An 18,238-nucleotide genomic window follows, 5' to 3' on the forward strand; every position below is an offset into this window, starting at 1 on the left:
GTAATTCTGAGTGACCTCCCGTCGGGCCGCCAAGGGACAGTACTCTCGGACTTTTCTCTGTCGAATCGAACTCAAGAAAGTTTCTACTGTATTTTTACCGTTCACTCCTGCAACTTCAAAGCCAGTGTGTCTGCTGATATAAGATAACATGCTGCACTTCAGCATATATCAGGACTACACAATACAGATCTTATGACGCTGAGCGAATGGCAAATGGAACTTTCAGGTAATGTTACTTCAAGTTCACTGTGTGACTTGTGTTGTAAATTCATAATCATATTCATACATAAGTTCAGAATCCGTTGGCATTGTGATTGTTGACTTATTTTTGATAAGAGTCACCAATATCAAAGCAATATCATGCATAACGATTGGAAAGGTGAATTTATCTCTCTTTCTCTTTCTTTCCTGCCTTCTGTCTTTCTAGTTTCTTGCTCTGTCTGTCTTTCTCAGTTTCAGTCTCTCTGTCTGTTTCTCTCTCCCTGTCTGTCTATCTGTCTAGTGTCTGTCTGTCTCTCTCTCTCTCTCTCTCTCTCTCTCTCTCTCTCTCTCTCTCTCTCTCTCTCTCTCTCTCTCTCACTGATATTTTATTTCTCTCTGTCAATCTGATAATTGCCACACATTTTCACACATTTGTTCAATCTCACAGCTTCTGGTCTAATCCATTACTGTACAGTAACATTTATAAGAGATCTCAAGAGAGTTATTTGAGACTGTGCCAAAAGGTGACGTTTTCATGTCAGTATGTCCCAAATGACATCACCAGTACATTTTTCATTCTATCTAATCTGTTTTCGTTCTATTTTTTCTAATAACATGCATTAACAATTGATTGCCAACTGGAATGGAAGAGCACAAAAAGTGTAACTTGATATGTAGTTTCTCTAGAGGGAAAAACATCTTCCACTTTCATGTCAGTGTGTCCCATTCAACATACATTTGCCAAACAGCTATGTGCAAGTAGATTATTTGTTAGTGGTATAGAAAATACTGATCAACAATTAAAGTCAGTTTTCACATTCATTTTCTACCTATTTCTTATTTGTTTATTCTGTTGGCAATGGTGAAATGTCAGCAATCGTGTGTCATTCGGGACAGTAGACATGACACCTGACCTTTTGGCACAGTCTCATTTTCGAAAATCGTCTTTTCAAAGACACTTAAAACAAGTTTTGATTGACCACTGTTCTCTACTGTAATGCAACTCACACATCAATGCTTTCATTGCAGGGTGGGAGGAATTACCATGAGGATACCAGAAAGCATTCACAGGGATGTAAACTACAAGTTACAACCCTGACAAGTGACATTCTGGCTTTTGAGGCCAAGTAAGTGTGTGTGTGTGTGTGTGTGTGTGTGTGTGTGTGTGTGTGTGTGTGTGTGTGTGTGTGTTTGCAGGTAAAATCCACGTTAACGCTTGATGAATGTTCCAGCAGTCATATTATATTTATAACTGAAAATCATTTATGAGAGAAGGCAGTGTTGTTGTCAGGCTTCGGTCTGGGGTCATTAATACATGCTTATGACGCATTGTTCTAAATCTTGGCTGGTCGACCATCACATCAATTTCGACATAAAGAACTATAACAGGTCTTCTGACAGAACAATTTGTTGTAGCCGGGACATCTGGACCTATACATATTTTTAGTCCAGGTCCAACTGACATATTATTGCCTTACTCTTACTCAGTCTTAGTCTTGGAAAAAACTTCGGGAAGGTGTTCTGTGTGTGTTGGGGGGAGGGGGGGGGTTGTTATCCATGCCAGGCAGCATTGACTAAGAGCATTTCATTCAAACACAGAAGAATGCTATCAAAGTTAGCATATATATATACACACAAGTAAATTCAACAAATATTGGCATAATGCAAAGACAATGTAAACCTTATTTACCTTCAGTTCTATATTTAGTAAAGAGCATTAACAAAGAAGACATAATTATAGTGTTTACACTGAAGTTCTCAAATCACACTGAATTCTTTATGTTTTAAGATTGTTGCATTCTCTGTCTTTGCAGGTGTCATAGCATTTGGAGCAGATCTTCAAAGTCTCCTATTGCAGACATGCCATCGTCTGCACTGGTTGTATCAACAACTTTTTCCAAGGCTGGTGCTGCAGATTTAAAAAGTATATATCGTCTGCTGCAAACTCAACATTAACAACTTCTCTGTCTGCTCCTGCTTCGAATTCAACAATTCTTGTTGTCTGGTGCTGCTGCAAAGTGAATGACTTCTTCGTTTGCTGCTGCAGGTTTAACAAGTATATCGTCTGCTGCAAATTTAACAACTTCTTTGTCTGCAGATGACGCTACAAATTCAACAACTTCTGTTTCTGCTCCTGCTTCAAATTCAACAATTCTTTTTATCTGCTGCTGCAAAGTGAATGACTTCTTCCTCTGCTGGTGGTGTTGCAAATAACCTCATCTTTCCTTGTGTCTCTGGCATCATTCGGATACATGTACAAGATACCTAGCTGTGCGAAGACTATTTTTTTTAAACCCAAAAGATGGAATAGAATTGGTAAATTTCTAGGTACAGAACCTAAAAGTGGGATACATGTATCCAAACTCACTTCCAGAAACTTTAGAACTGATTCAACTTCCGACATTTTTATCATGGTTTTATCGTGTGTGTTTTTTTTAATGTACAGTATATGTCATGGAAATGATGAATAAATGTTTAGAACATATTCTCACAACATATTTCTAATGGTTTTATTTATTTGTCTTTTGTTTTGTTTCATGTTAGCATGCACACTTCCTTCTTCTTCTTCTTCTGGATTCGTGGGATGAAACTCCCACGTACACTCGTGTTTTTGCACGAGTGGAATTTTACGTGTATGACCGTTTTTATCCCGCCATTAAGGCAGCCATACGCCGCTTTCGGAGGAAGCATGCTGGGTATTTTTGTGTTTCTATAACCCACCGAACTCTGACATGGATTACAGGATCTTTTCCGTGCGCACTTGGTCTTGCGAGATATCCGGTCAAATATGATATAGGACTTCTTGAATTTAAGTACATATATACATTACAACATCAGCAGACACAAACGACTAAGCTAAATTATCTTCAAATAAGAATAAAATTAAAAAACCAACCCAAAATAAAAATAAAATATTACTAATAAAATGTCTAATTATATTTTTTTGTGTGGTTCTTTTTATGTTTGCACTCAACATAAAAAACACACGTTTGAATAACTTGAATCTAACCATTATACAGTATTGTGCTTTTTATTTGGTAAAATTGACATTAGCCGTAAACGAAAATTAACTTTAATTTAACTTTATATTATGGTTTTGTTTTAATGAACGTTAATTTAATGTTAATTTAACGTTAAATTAACGTAAAAAGTGAACGTTTATCTTATGAGCAAACTTGGAATCCAATATCGGACCGATATCGGGCAGATATGGGATATCTTGGTCTGAGGGAAAAAAAAATTCTAATAAAAAGTTTAATTATAGTTTTATTTTGGTTCTTTGTATCGGACCTATATCCAATATTGGCCCAATGTCGTAATCCTATATCGACCCGATTTGAAATCCGATATCGGTCCCATATTGGGATCCGATATCGACCCGATATCGTATCCCGATATCGGTCCGATATCGGTCCGATATCGGGGTGCTGGCTGGATATCTCGGACCAAGATATCCGATATCTGCCTGATATCGGTCGGATATTGGATTCCAAGTTTGCTCATCGGATTAACGTTAAATTAACGTCAACTTTATTGGCCCAATGTCGGAATCCAATATCGGTCCGATATCGACCCGATATCGTATCCGATATTGGTCTGATATCGGGCCAATATTGGTGTGATGGTTGGGATTGTATTGGCGATGATGTGAAAACTTGGAATCCAATATCGGACCGATATCAGAATATCTTGGTCCGAGGAAAAAATAAAAAATCGCAATAAAAAGTTTAATTATAGTTTTATTTTGGTTCTTTTCATTTTCACACTCAACGTAAAAAAACACATGTTTAAATAATGTGAATCTAACCATTATATTATGCTTTTTATTTGGTAAAACTGACATTAGCCGTAAACATAAAATTAACTTTAATTTAACGTTATATCCGATATCGGTCCGATATCGGTCCGATATCGGATTCCAAGTTTGCTCATCAGATTAACATTAAATTAATGTTAACCTAATTAACGTAAAAAGTTAACATTAATTTAATGTTAATCTGATGAGCAAACTTGGAATCCGATATCGGTCCGATATCGGTCCGATATCGGATTCCAAGTTTGCTCATCAGATTAACATTAAATTAATGTTAACTTAATTAACGTAAAAAGTTAACATTAATTTAATGTTAATCTGATGAGCAAACTTGGAATCCGATATCGGTCCGATATCGGTCCAATATCGGATTCCAAGTTTGCTCATCAGATTATCATTAAATTAATGTTAACTTAATTAACGTAAAAAGTTAACATTAATTTAACGTTAATCTGATGAGCAAACTTGGAATCCAATATCGGACCGATATCGGACCGATATCGGATATCTTGGTCCGAGATATCCGGTCAAATCCGATATCGGTCCGATATCGGATTCCAAGTTTGCTCATCAGATTATCATTAAATTAATGTTAACTTAATTAACGTAAAAAGTTAACATTAATTTAATGTTAATCTGATGAGCAAACTTGGAATCCGATATCGGTCCGATATCGGTCCGATATCGGATTCCAAGTTTGCTCATCAGATTATCATTAAATTAATGTTAACTTAATTAACGTAAAAAGTTAACATTAATTTAACGTTAGTCTGATGAGCAAACTTGGAATCCAATATCGGACCGATATCGGACCGATATCGGATATCTTGGTCCGAGATATCCGGTCAAATCCGATATCGGACCGATATCGACCCGATATCGTGTGCTGACTGGGAAGTGCTTGTTTACTGACACGTTCTCACGCACGACATGTCGTAAATGCAAATTCTAACGATTGTTTTTTATTGCACTGATAGAAAATGTCGATAGTTGTAAACTTCTGCCATTTCCTAATGTTTATTTCATTATTTTGCATACGGATATGGCTAATAAGTGTATAATCTGTTACGACACGAAACGCGTTCTAAATCCGGGAAGGGAGGCTACTCCAGCGTACTTTCAGGTGTGTTCTAATAAATGACTTCTCAATCCTTTGAGGCTGCAGAACTCTCCTCGGGTTATTCTTGTTCAGTGTTGCAATCGGCTCCGAAAGGGTTTGATTCTCCAGTAGGCTGTCTGTGAAAAGTTCTTTCTAGTGTGTTCCCTGCTTTCAAAATTCCACGTTGGAATGTAGGCAGCGGAGACACACACAGAGTAAAAGATGACCTCCCTTGCTCATGAGGTAATTTTTCTGCATTCTCGCTCTTGACGTCAATCTATTTTTTACTTTTCTTCAAAAGTAACAAGCAATCGAGTGCACATTTTGGCATTTTTAGCAGCGTTCTCATTCTAAATGTCTATATGACTAAGTGCCAAAAGGTGCTCACAGAACAGAAGACGACTTTGTTTTACAATAAAAATGTTTCTAAAAACGTGTGTCTGCCGAAAATTGGTGTGTGTGTGTGGATGAATGTGCGAAGAGATAGTGGACATAATTTCGTGTGTCTGACTTGAACGGTTTTTGTGCGCGCCTTCGTGAGCGAGGCTGGTACTACATATTGTTCATACGAAATGACAAACACAGGTTACAAGCGATAACGCGCAAAAGTACTGGTTTATTTGTTTTACATCTGATATTAGATATCAGTAATGCATATATATATTTACAGTACTACGTATTGCGGTAAAAAAACTAAACAGAAAGAAAAAGAGAAAAGAAAACAAATTATTAGACATGGCAAAAATATTAAATGCATTAACAAGACACAAGAAGTAAAAACAAGAAAAATAAACAATCACAAGACAGGCGAAGACAAACAGACAAGAAAGTTACAAATACCAAACACTCGTTGGTTAGTCCTTCAACAACAATAAAGAACTACGTTCCGTACGTTCGACAATACCATAAGCACTAAGAATACTCAAGAAACTTAGCATACATACGTTTAAATCCAAAATGGCTACTTTCAGAAAAATACAAAACGTTGACTCATCAGGCCAGGAATACAAAGCAAACTGTCATACCAAAAAAGTCTAACGACAACGTTCCTGCGTTAATCAAAGTCACAAACAAGATATTTACTCATCCACTTTCCCTCAATAGCGTTATCAGAAATAAGCCCGTTTACAAAACGATCACCACAGACCGCAAGCTCTTTTACCTAAATTCCTTTAACGTAAGGCTGGAAAAGTCGGAGAAAACGTTTCGCTTCGAACTTCGTTAACCACAGAAAACACAAGTTATCATTATAAACATTAGCGACTTTCTAGCGTCTACAAAACATTGCTGTACGTTCACAACCCTAGAACAGTTGAACACACAATAAAGAAACACTACAACAAGTCAGACTTTCAACTCACGTTATACATAAACAACTCACAAAGTCATTACAAAATGGCGACCAAAACACAACACAAACAAGTAACAACAAAATTACCTTATGCGCTGTGTGGGTTGACCAGCAGTACCAAAACGTGTTGCCTCTCAAACGAAGGGCACAAAACGATTCACACTTGAGAAACAACTGTCTCCAAGAACATTACGTTGACGTTAAAACATAAGAAACACTCCGTTGGTTCACTTGATAACCTTCATACGTTTACAGATCAAAACCAAACACTTCCTAAAACCCTCAGATCGACTGACGAGACAGGAGTCAAGCAGTGGTATTTATGGAAACAAAAACCTAACATGGAATAGTTATTCAAAAGTCAAAGGTCACCGGATTGACCAACCAACAACATTCCTAAGACAGAATCGGGTGAAACTACTATTTTACAACCAATCAGTAACCGATCACGCACTCCGTGCATGCTCAAAACTTAAAACGGTATATTTACAGAAAGAACATCAAGGAACTAGCTGACATCACAAAGCTAAAAACACGTGAGTCACACGTATTCTAAAACTTACAACGCAGATTCGCAGGGCTCACCCCAAAATCAAGACACGGAAAAGAGCACGTGAATCTCACGGTGTTCTAAAACTAAACGACGCAGTTTGTGACACTCCGACCAAAACCAGGTCACAACAACTGAACAAGGAGCACGTGAATCTCACGTAAAAATATTAACGCTCCACAAAACGGGTCACAACAAAGTGACACAATAAAAACACGGTTTACTTCTTTTTACATCGTGCAATGGCTTGAGCAAACGTAATTACAACAAAAGTAGGTGACTGCATGCCACATCGGCATGCACAGTTTTGAAGTTATCTTTGTTTAAAGTCAAAAATAACGCCAAAACCGGCCATCTGAAAAAGGACATCGTGATACCTCGTGTTTTGAATATGCCACAGAAAAATAACAAGAAGCACAAATGAATTGCATTTAGTTTGATTGAATGCCTGAAACATCGCTTTACAGACGAGACCAAACGTCAAATCTAAATCTCGAGAGAATTTTTTTTTTCGATAACCGAATTTTAAGGTGTCGCACGCAAGATGTGTCGTCATCACGGCATACATTTTTCAATCGCAGATATTTACTAAATTTCTTTTTCAAAAACTCTGGAATTGATGTCGACACGTCAAGCGATAACGGTGTATCAAACTGCTGTCTTTCAAGTAATCCAGCAAAGACTGCAGAACTTTTGAACAGCATTTTTGAAAACGATTTGAAAATTTCGTCATATCTTGCGTGCGACAAAATGTTCGGTAATTAACGGTTATTTTCTTTTAAAAACAAACTTTACATGTACAAAGATCTACTTCATCTACGGAACCACGTGACACATTCTGTGTTCAAAATTTGTGAAGAAATCACGAACCACGAATGCGCTATCAAGTGTTGAAATTATGTCGTCAACATCTTTTCAGATCTTGCGTGCGACACCATCTTGCGTTCAACATAAAATGTCACTACCTTATCGAGTTTAATGGGTAAAACTAACTATTTGTTGTCTTAGTTTAATCTTCTTAATTAAAAGCGTAATAAAACCGAACTTCCAAGATGAATTTTAATTGAGATTAGCGAAAGAGCGGGCACGCAAGTCGACCTTAAAGTAAAAGAATGATAACACGAGCGTTTGTCGTGTTGTCTTGCGTGCAACACATTGTCCAAAAAGAAAAATGTATATTTTTCTCAGTCGTTTTTTAAGTTGAAACCTTGAAACTTCACACACATTTGGGGTTTAATCGCCCTCATACATGGTAAAAGTCTTGTTGACCCTTGTCAGATTTCAAGGTCACGGCTGGGTCACATGTGGTTCAGAAAACGGATGAAACATATTTTTTCAGAGATTTTTGAAGCTAGAAACTTCAAACTTCAAACAACGCTTTTGCTTAATGATTGTTCAACATGGAGAATTCAAGGTTGATCCTTGAGAAATGTGAAGGTCATAGCAGGGTCTCGCGTGGGTAAAAAAAAAAAGGAAATTGTATTGAACTTCAATTTATATAAAACCAAAGTCTGGTTCATCTGTTTTAAGATTTAAGGTCAAATCTGTTATTTAAGGTCAAATCAAATAGAAATTTGTTGATGCTTAAATCTTTGAAACTTCCAACAGGTTTGAGGTTTGACAACTTCTGGACTTTGAAATCTGGTATGGTTGATCCTGGTAATATTAATTAGTCAAAACATCAAGATCAACAATTATAAAATAAGCATTTTCACCAATGTCAAGTGAGCAATAGCAGCAAACGTGAGTCTTATAAAGATTATCACTTTTTGTGTGACCTCAACTTGACCCCTCTGAATGCTCTCAATCATGGAAATTGACCACACTTTGATTATAACCAAACAACATCAAAACTTTGGAATGCGTGAAGTTTCAAAGGTGTTGCTTAAAAGGCGTTCGTGAAAATGACAATTGTATGTGTCTGACTTCAATGCAATCCCGCTGCGACCTTGACGTTTGATTTTATCAACCAGACTTTCATCATGTGTGAATGACTTCAAACACTATAAAACTAGTTGAAGAAATTGACAATTTTTCAAAGTTTAAGCCAGATGGCACTGCTGTGACCTTGAAATTTGACAAACATTAACCAGGCGGTCACCTTTTTTAGAAAATATCCTTAAAGGATCTTTAACCTTACTGTGACCTTGGAATTTGATGAGGTTTAATTTAACTTGCGTAGTGTGCCAAGTTTCAAGGCCCTAGCTTCAAAAACATATGAGAGAACCTCATTGAAAAATGTATATGTTTGACCTCAACGCGACCCTGCTGTGACCTTGACTTTTTCAACCAGACTTTAATCGTGTGTGAACATTATACACTAGAACTGTGTGTATTTTCAAAGCTCGTGCTATAAACGCGCTGAATAAATTGAAAATATTCCACATTTGGACCAGATGTGACCCCGCTGTGACCTTGAACTTTGACAAAGATTAACCAGCAGGTCACTTTTAATGAGGTTTTATAAAAATGCTGAAAGTATGTGAAGTATGTAAAGTCTAACTGATCTAGTATTAAAACATGTAAGACGTGACAACGACAATTTTCCAGTTTGCAAAGGAAATTTAACCTCGCTGTGACCTTGAAATTCAATGTTGTTTAATGTGATGTGCACCATACCTGGAGGTCATTATACTTTGGTTGTGTGCCAAGTTTCAAAGCCCTAGCTTTAAAAACGTGCGAGATAACCTTAATGCTATGACTCAGTATCGTTTTGAATGATATAACGAACAAAATTATCGTTATTTGTAAAATCATTTGGGTAAATTTATCTTTTCTTTTCGTAATTGGGTTCCAGCATCTGTTGTCTTAACAAAAATCACAATATCAGTCGTGTTTGTCAACTTTTATTTTTTAGCCCCTTTGTCCGCTTTTCGTGCGCACCTTTTGGCACTTAGTCATATATATGTGTGTGTGTCTGTCTGTCTGTCTGTGTGTGTGTGTGTGTGTGTGTATGTATGTGTGTGTGTGAGTGTGTGTGTGCGTGTGTGTATTTACGTATTTATACACACACAAACATTTACACACACAAACACACACACACACACACACACACACACACACACTGACCGCCCCGTGATTATCCATCCCCAGGTGACAGTCTGTCCTATCACCGTGGTCAGCAGTTCTCCACCAAGAACAGGGACCACGACACGTACAGCGGCGGACACTGTGCACAGGGAAACCACGGCGCCTGGTGGTACAAGCGCTGCCACTACTCCAACCTGAACGGTGACTACAAGGCCAGCAGCAGTGCTCCTAACCACGGGCTGATCTGGGAAACCTTTGGAGGCACTGACTATTACTCCATGAAGTTCACGGAGATGAAGATCAGGCCTATCATCTAGAGCGACACTATGAGCAGCCTAATTCTGTATTACTTTCTTCAAAGTAAAATTAGTCCCTAATGAAAAGATGCTGTTAATTGTTTCTTAGATGGATGTATTTGCCTTTGTCCTTCCCTTCATCGTATCTTACTTGTATGGGTTTTTTCACCCGTTTGAGCCAGATGATTGTCCCACCCCGCCCCCTGTTGCAAACCTAAAACTAAAACATAAAAAGTTTTTATCTTTTCAAACTCGTTGTCTACAGAACCATAACAGTTATGAATTAAACATATGACTCAAAATGATCATACGTTGTCATTGTTTTGGTTCTACAAACTGTTTCTCTTTGAGATCGCTCGTACAAGGTGTAACATTAACAGCTATTGTGTTTTCAGCGTAGCAATAGGGTCCGATATTTAGACGAGACAAGTATAATGCCGACGAGTCGAAGACGAGTCGCATTATACTTGTTCGAGTCTAAATATCGGACCCTATTGCTACGCTGAAAATACAATAGCGATTATATAGCTGTTCTGACCTTTATTTGTTGTTCCAAACTTACAAAATGACAGTTTTTGCGTCGATGCGTTGATCTCAGGTTTTGATAGCAGACGCCGTTTCTTATGCGCATTAGTTTTGCGCAGGCGCCACACTGACTTTGGAAAAAACTCGATATGACAACACTGCTGTTAAACAACTTGTTATTAGTTCATTCGTATACAACAAAAAGAAGTTTGAGTTTTTTAATTTTGAACAAGACTACTTATGAAGAAGACCAAAACACAACATCAACGGAAAACTAGAAACAACTGAAGAACTAGGATGCAACAAGGGGAGGAAAAGAGAACAGCTAATCCGTACAAAGCTAGCAGACGGCAGCGACGTTTTCAGTTTGGGTGAATGGCATTTATACTTGTCTCGTCATGAAGCGAATTTTTCAACCTCAGTTATAAACGACTACATGAATGTTAGTGCCATGGGTTGTACATCAATACTTCAGAGGGGAAGTGGGGTATTTAGTGTGGAGTTACGAGATAAGAAAAGCCGAATGCGAAAGTTTGTGGCAGTCGGCAACTGTGAACTAAGCTTACAGGCACACAAAAACGGCTGTTCCGTTTTACTCCCCTGTTTGTATTACATCTTTCGACTTTGGGCATTTTGTGGTGTTTAGGGACAGAAAATAATTAGTTTAGTCCTGTTTCATCGGGAAGTTAGCAGAAAAGGGTATGCTATCGACATGTGTAAAGCTGAAAAACATTCCCGAGAAGAATGTCAAGTTGTCAGTGTATGCTGTTGTTGATCAGTGAAACATCGTGTGGTACAGATGGGTAAACCGGAACCATGCGTCTTTGTTATTGACAATATGCTTTTGGATATTGGCAAAAATGGCTGTCTTCCATAGAATTATGCTTTGATGATCGGAAGAGACCATCCAATGACAGCCCCCGAACTCCCCCACGTGTCTATCAGAATAGCTATATAGATCTATAATTCAAACAGGTTTCTTTTAAATTTAATTTCGATAACAACGACTGTTTATTTTGATCTTTTAGGCTCTGCAACGTGTTCAATTTAAACCAATTTTCGGAACATTGACAACTAGAGTGGCCATGCCCAAAACCACTGAACATTCTTGTTTTACCTTGAACGTCTCAGGGAAACTTGCCGAATTCACACAAAAAACGTACAACTGTACCTCGTGTTATTACTTTTGCAGTTGGCGTGTACAATGTCGGGTTGTTATGCTTTGCAAAATTAATGTTTAAAGTTTGGCTTTGTTTCCAATGTTGCAATTAAACAGTTCCAAATTTGAAAGAAGCAAAATGGCTATGACGTGAAAAAGTATATATTTGTACAAGTTTGCGCTGGTCCGCAAACGTGCTTGCACGTGTGTACCTGCGTGTGTGCGTGCATGTGTGTGTGTGTGTGTGTGTGTGTGTGTGTATGTGTGTGTGTGTGTGCGTGTGTGTGTGTGTGTGTGTGTGTGTGTGTGCATGTGGGTATGTGTGTGTGTGTGTGTGTGTATGTTTGTGTGTGTGTGTGTGTGTGTGTGTGTGTGTGTTTGTTTGCTTGTTTGTTTGACTGTGTAGTGGAAGTATATGAAGCTGCATTAGCAAACGAACCAACAGTCATACAAACAAACAAACATCAAAAACAGACAAACAAACAAAGAAACAAGTCCTGCAAAGACACAAATCCTAAAACAAAAACAAAATCAGACAGCCCAACCAAAAACATAGACAGCCACGCAGGCAGACAGAGACAGGCAGATAGATAGGCCAATACTTTTAGAGAAAGCGACACAAACAAACCGACAGGCAGACAGAAACGAACATAAGCAAACAAAGCCGCTAGACTATAAACAAAACACACCAACAAAAACTTATACGAGCTCAAAACAAGCAGACCAACCCCTCAGACAGGCATAGCAGTTCGTTTGCTAATGCAGCTTCATATACTTCCACTACACAGGCAATTTAGAAGAAAGAAAGATAAGGCAAAAACAACAAACAAACAATGTTAACAAACTAACTAACTAACCATCTTACTCACTAACTAACTAACTAACTAACCACATAACTAAGTAACTAGATAATTAACTAACTAACTTACTATTTAACTGACTAACTAACAAACTAACTAATTAACAAACAAACAAACAAAGAAATAAAACGGACAAACAAACAAACACGCAACAACAACCCAATAAGTTCAAGCCCCATTCCGCCTCACAAGACGTTTACAGAACGATGACATCTTTCACTAAAACAGCAATACTAAGCAGCCAGGATGTTCCCGTTCTGTGTAAGTTCAAATGGAAGTAAGTTTGTACTGTATGTGAAGGTTAGGGGAGCCCAGCGATCAGAAACAGATGGTTTACGGGAGACGAAGGGTGTCTTTAACACGCAGAGAAATCAATCGGACCAACAGACGGACAGAACAACTTGCTTCACAAACACACAATTTCAGAAAAAGAAATCCTGTTGCCAGACGACAGATTATATACACGACCCGGAAGTCACGGTGAAGTTGAAGCAGTTACAAGCAAACAATAGGGTGTTAGAACTGACACCGACAAAAATAATACAGTAAGACTTCTGCTTTTAGACCTCCAAACATCTCACAAAATGAGTTTTTATAAAAGAGGCAGTAAAAAAAACTAGAGGGTGAATGTAGGAGCTTTGTGAATAAAAAATGTTTAGAAATAAGGTAATAAAACAGCGGGTTTCAAAAGACAGGTTTTATTGTATGTCGAACATGTTGAGAATATCTGTATGGATAGCAGGGGCGGATCACATCAATTTTAGGGGGGGGGGGGGGGGGTTCCAAATTTCTGTTAGTGACAATTCGACGACGCGAAGCGTTTTGTTGAGAGCGCGAAGCGTTCGAAGCTTTCAGGAGGGTCCGGGGGCATGCTCCCCCGGAAAATGTTGATATAAACGAGGAAAATGGAACAATCTGGTGCAATCTGAGCCAAGAAACTCCCCTAATGCACCTTCCCAAAAGTAAATTTAAGAAGACAAATTTGGATCAAAACAAGGACAATTAATCGATCAGGTGCAACCTGAGCCATCAAATTACCAAACTACTTTTCAAAACCGTCACGTAGAAGACAAAAGCCGGCTCCTAGGGGTGTCCGGGGGCATGCCCCCTCCGGGAAAATTGTAATAAATATCAAGGAAAATGGAGCAATCTGGTGCAATCTGAGCCATCAATTAATGTTTATTCTCAATTTTTTTTTTAATGCTAGGGGGGGGGGTTTCCGGGGATCCGCCCCTGGATAGGCAGACGAGTAGATGCCAAGCAAGCCCATCAGCAAGTTTGACGTTACCTTACACTTCAACATTGCCTACTTCTCTTCTCCTTCTCCATCTCTCCTTCTTTCTTTTGTTCAAATCATTTTCTGTCTGTGTCATTTGGAACACATTTTAAAAGAAGGTAAAAAAGTCGGACCATTTTACCTACAGACTAGAAACTTTGTGGAATGGTCGAGAACAAACTGAAGTTCATGTACAACGACTATGAAGATATTTGCTCAACATAAATGACTGGGAAAATGACACCCTACGTTGCAAAGGTACATTCGCGCAATGGCGCGCAACATTCATCAATAACATGAACGCATTTCTCCTGGTCCTACCTGTAGTTGCTGTGTTTAATCAATTGATTGTCTGATGTTGCTAATGGTATACCATGTCATTCGAATAACCCCAAAGAGTAACCATCTGGAGGGCTTAAATTGGGTTGGTTCAAACCTCATACTGTTGATTCGATCCCCGAATTTGGACACTTTTCTTGAAATTGCACAAAAGCCAAACCATTTGACCTACACGCTTGCCACTTTGTGGAAGGGTCATACATACGCTGACGTTAATTATTGTCTCCTAAATATAAACGTACTCAGCCAACAGAGGCATTTTTGTTTGTCGCATTTTTTTAGGTCACCCTAAAGCTCAGATTTGTTCATGGAATAAGAACAACGTGTATGTGTGTGTTTGTGTGTGTGTGTGTGTGTGTGTGTGTGTGTGTCTGTTTGTGTGTGTGTGTGCGTGTGTGTATGTGTGTGTGTGTGTGTGTGTGTGTGTGTGTTTGTGTGTGTGTGTGTGTGTGTGTGTGTGTGTGTGTGTGAAAGTCTGCTACTGCACTGCTGTAACCTCTTCCCTGCTCCCATCTTGCTAGCGCCCCGTTTTGTCTTCTTACAATCAGAGACAGTTGCTGAGTTGGAACCGTCGTGCCGAAAGTGTGCCAATGTATCAGTTCTTGTTAAACTTAACTTTGTTGCCAGTTCTTGTTGCAACGTTCAGACCTACAACCGTGATTCTGCTTTCAATGAACTTGTGACCCATAAATAATGTAGCAAGAAGATCTCAGCAACTTTAAATTGTACACTAAAAGATGGAACACATAATACAATAGAAACAAACTGATCTGAACTGCAAACACAGCAAAAGCGTAGAGTGAGATAAAGTTACACTCTCCTTTTCTCTCTATTCCTTTCCTTTCTCCTCTTTTTTCTTGCACTGCAGTAACCTCTTCCCTGCTCCCGCCTTGCTAGCACCCCGTTTTGTCTTCTTGCCATCAGAGAACGTTGAAAATGTCGTGCCAAAAGTGTGCTATCTTTGTATCAGATCTTGTTGAACTCAACTTTGTTGCTAGTTCTGGTCGCAACAGACGTTGATACAGTTAAGTCCTACAACCGTTATTCTGCTTTCCTTGTACCTATACATAATCTAGCAAGACGACACGCCGGAATTCGGGCTTTCCGTGGAGGAACGAAGAAGAAGAAGGAGAAGAACAAGAACAAGAAGAAGGTATCCTCCTCTACTCGGATGATCCTCTGACCATGGCGTCAGCTCGTTTCCGGATGATCGGCGTTGTGCTGTTTGCGGTGGCGTTAAGCGGTGAGTATCACAGTGGGCATGTGCACCACATATACCTTTATCACAAACGTTTACTAAGAAAGGATGTACGTGTAAACAAAAATAGTAGTGGAATTCAGCATTTGTTCCTAAATAACATGTGAGCACCATGAAAACAATATTCTAGTGTCACTAAATTTACTTCTTCCTCTTAATTGTTTGGGGACCTCATGTGCATGCAGGCTGTTTCTAAACCTGGTTATTTGTTGGCCGTATCTTTCTTTCTTTTTACATTTAGTCAAGTTTTGACTAAATGTTTTAACGTAGAGGGGGGAATCGAGACGAGGGTCGTGGTGTATGTGTGTGTGTGTGTGTGTGTGTGTGTGTGTGTGTGTGTGTGTGTGTGTGTGTGTTTGTTTGTGTGTGAGTGTGTGAGTGTGTGTAGAGCGATTCAGAGAATACTACTGGACCGATCTTCATGAAACTTGACATGAGAGATCCTGAGTATGGTATCTCCAGAACATTTTTCATTTTTTTGATAAATGTCTTTGATGACGTCATATCCGGCTTTTCATGAAAGTTCAGGCGGCACTGTCACGCTCTCATTTTTCAACCAAATTGGTTGAAATTTTATTCAAGCAATCTTTACCAAAGTCCGGACTATGGGATTGCATTGCAGATCGGAAGCATAACAATTAATTAATTAGCTTGCTCATTAAAGTGTGATTAAAATTGATTTTTCGCAAACAGATTTAAAATTAATTGCATCGTTTTCTTCATCAAATTCTGAATCTAAAAATATATACACATGTCTTGTTTACTCTTAAAATGAGATCACAATTAACGAAAATAGGTTAATTAGTAATACCATTAAAATTTAAGAAATCGATCCAAAAATGATTCCATCTTATTCTTTATCATTTCCTGAATCCAAAAACATATAGATATGATAGGTTGTATTCAAAACAAGCTCCCAAAGTTAACAAGAATACAGAAAAGCGCGCTTTCCTGCTCAGCACAATACGCCAGCGCACTATTCTGGCGTGTCAATATCACTACGTTTTGCACGTGGGAGGTGAGCGATTTCCTTCTCGCGGGAATTGACGAAGCTGTCCTGTCTTAGTGAAAAAATACAGTGCGTTCAGTTTCATTCCGTGAGTTCGACAGCTTGACTAAATGTAGTAATTTCGCCTTACGCGACTTGTTTTCTTTGTTTTGCTCTCTCATAAATTCCCTTCTATTATTTTACCCAGAGTCCACTAATATACCCGATTGTAACTTGTTTCCATATTTGATTTTTCCATTTGTAATTTTCGAAATGAAAATACAATAATTTACGAAATATGTCTGATAACATACATTTTCCCTCAAATTACCAAATAAAACAAATGTTCCATTTACATTTTAAAAATCAAATTTCTCATGAAAACAATCTCCTGCATTTATATTGGGTACATACTATATTATTTTTTCCAGTGCAACAGAGGTAATCCTTCGTCTTTTAAACACTTTACAGCCAACAACCAGTGTTTCATTTCAAAATCAAATTACCAGCACTCGGAATTTAAACATACAAAAACTGAAGTAAACATTTTCTTTTACGTCAGAAAACATCAGGTTGTATTTCAGCCAAGTGCAGTACACAAAGAATATAACCAATATAATTTGGTGTAATATTACCAACATTTTAATTAAACCCTGCAATAATGTTGGTATGGTAATAATTATGCGAATCAGAGTTTAAGTTTTATTGGATTTAAGTGCAACACATTTATGCATTATATCCGAATTGTCTGGATGGTTAATAACCTACGTTTGGACATAACTATTTAAATGAAAACTAACACTAATTTAATGTTATTTATAACAACCTTTACATCAACAATGACAAAAACTAAATCTGGACATTGGAGGCATTTCTATTGTGCCAAATACATTGTTTCTTCAACATCATAGTTGTGAAGTCATATTTTTCACACAAACAGTTATGTTTAGTTTTAAGCATGGTCAAAAATAATTGTCTCATCATCCCCCCCCCCTCCCCCCAATAAAAAATACAAAAACACACACACACAAAAAGTATTAATGCTAACCTGCACATGCCACATTAGAGGAAGCATTAGAATATAAGCAAGATTAGCCCACACCTAGAGTTGCACAATAATATCTGGTAATAATAGGTCAATAATTGTGGGTCAAGTTATGCAGACCAATAAACCTAGAAATCATAAATAAGCTGTGCATGTCCACAATTGAATCATATCCAATTCAGCATTTTATTCTAATTTAAACACAAAGTTTGACTGATTTTTATGAATGATATTACCAATTAGAGCTGAAAAGTGCGTTGCTAAACATTTTTTCATGGATGTTAAAATGTATTAGCCGGAGATAATCAATTTGTCTCCAATTCCCGAGATCATCCTCGTGTAATTATTTTCCTTCATGAATTAAGGTCAGGACAGTTTGTTTTTGACTGGTCGACAATTCGCCATCAACAAATGATGACACAAAGGAGGCATTGACTATATTCCTCA

The 18,238-nt window shown here is 38.0% G+C and overlaps 2 protein-coding genes and 1 long non-coding RNA gene across 3 annotated transcripts in view; all 3 read left to right on the plus strand.

Moving 5' to 3' along the window:
* LOC138945856 (ficolin-2-like) overlaps positions 1–11,007 on the plus strand; it is a 34,543-nt gene extending 23,536 nt beyond the window's left edge. Inside the window, exon 4 of the mRNA XM_070317374.1 lies at positions 10,109–11,007. Coding sequence (XP_070173475.1) covers positions 10,109–10,362 — 254 coding nt within the window. The 3' untranslated portion in view covers positions 10,363–11,007. The remainder of the gene's footprint in view (positions 1–10,108) is intronic.
* LOC138946012 (uncharacterized) lies at positions 52–2,291 on the plus strand. The gene is made up of 3 exons (XR_011449163.1): positions 52–226; positions 1,231–1,328; positions 2,016–2,291. It is a non-coding gene; the product is annotated as an uncharacterized lncRNA (long non-coding RNA).
* A 4,130-nt stretch (positions 11,008–15,137) lies between the features above and the next one.
* The window catches only part of LOC138945975 (uncharacterized), a 35,775-nt gene continuing 32,674 nt past the window's right edge, over positions 15,138–18,238 (plus strand). Inside the window, exon 1 of the mRNA XM_070317510.1 lies at positions 15,138–15,743. Within this exon, the coding sequence (XP_070173611.1) occupies positions 15,686–15,743 (58 nt within the window). The 5' untranslated portion in view covers positions 15,138–15,685. The remainder of the gene's footprint in view (positions 15,744–18,238) is intronic.

The sequence above is a fragment of the Littorina saxatilis genome, linkage group LG13 (assembly GCF_037325665.1).
Source record: "Littorina saxatilis isolate snail1 linkage group LG13, US_GU_Lsax_2.0, whole genome shotgun sequence".
Taxonomy (NCBI): domain Eukaryota; kingdom Metazoa; phylum Mollusca; class Gastropoda; order Littorinimorpha; family Littorinidae; genus Littorina; species Littorina saxatilis.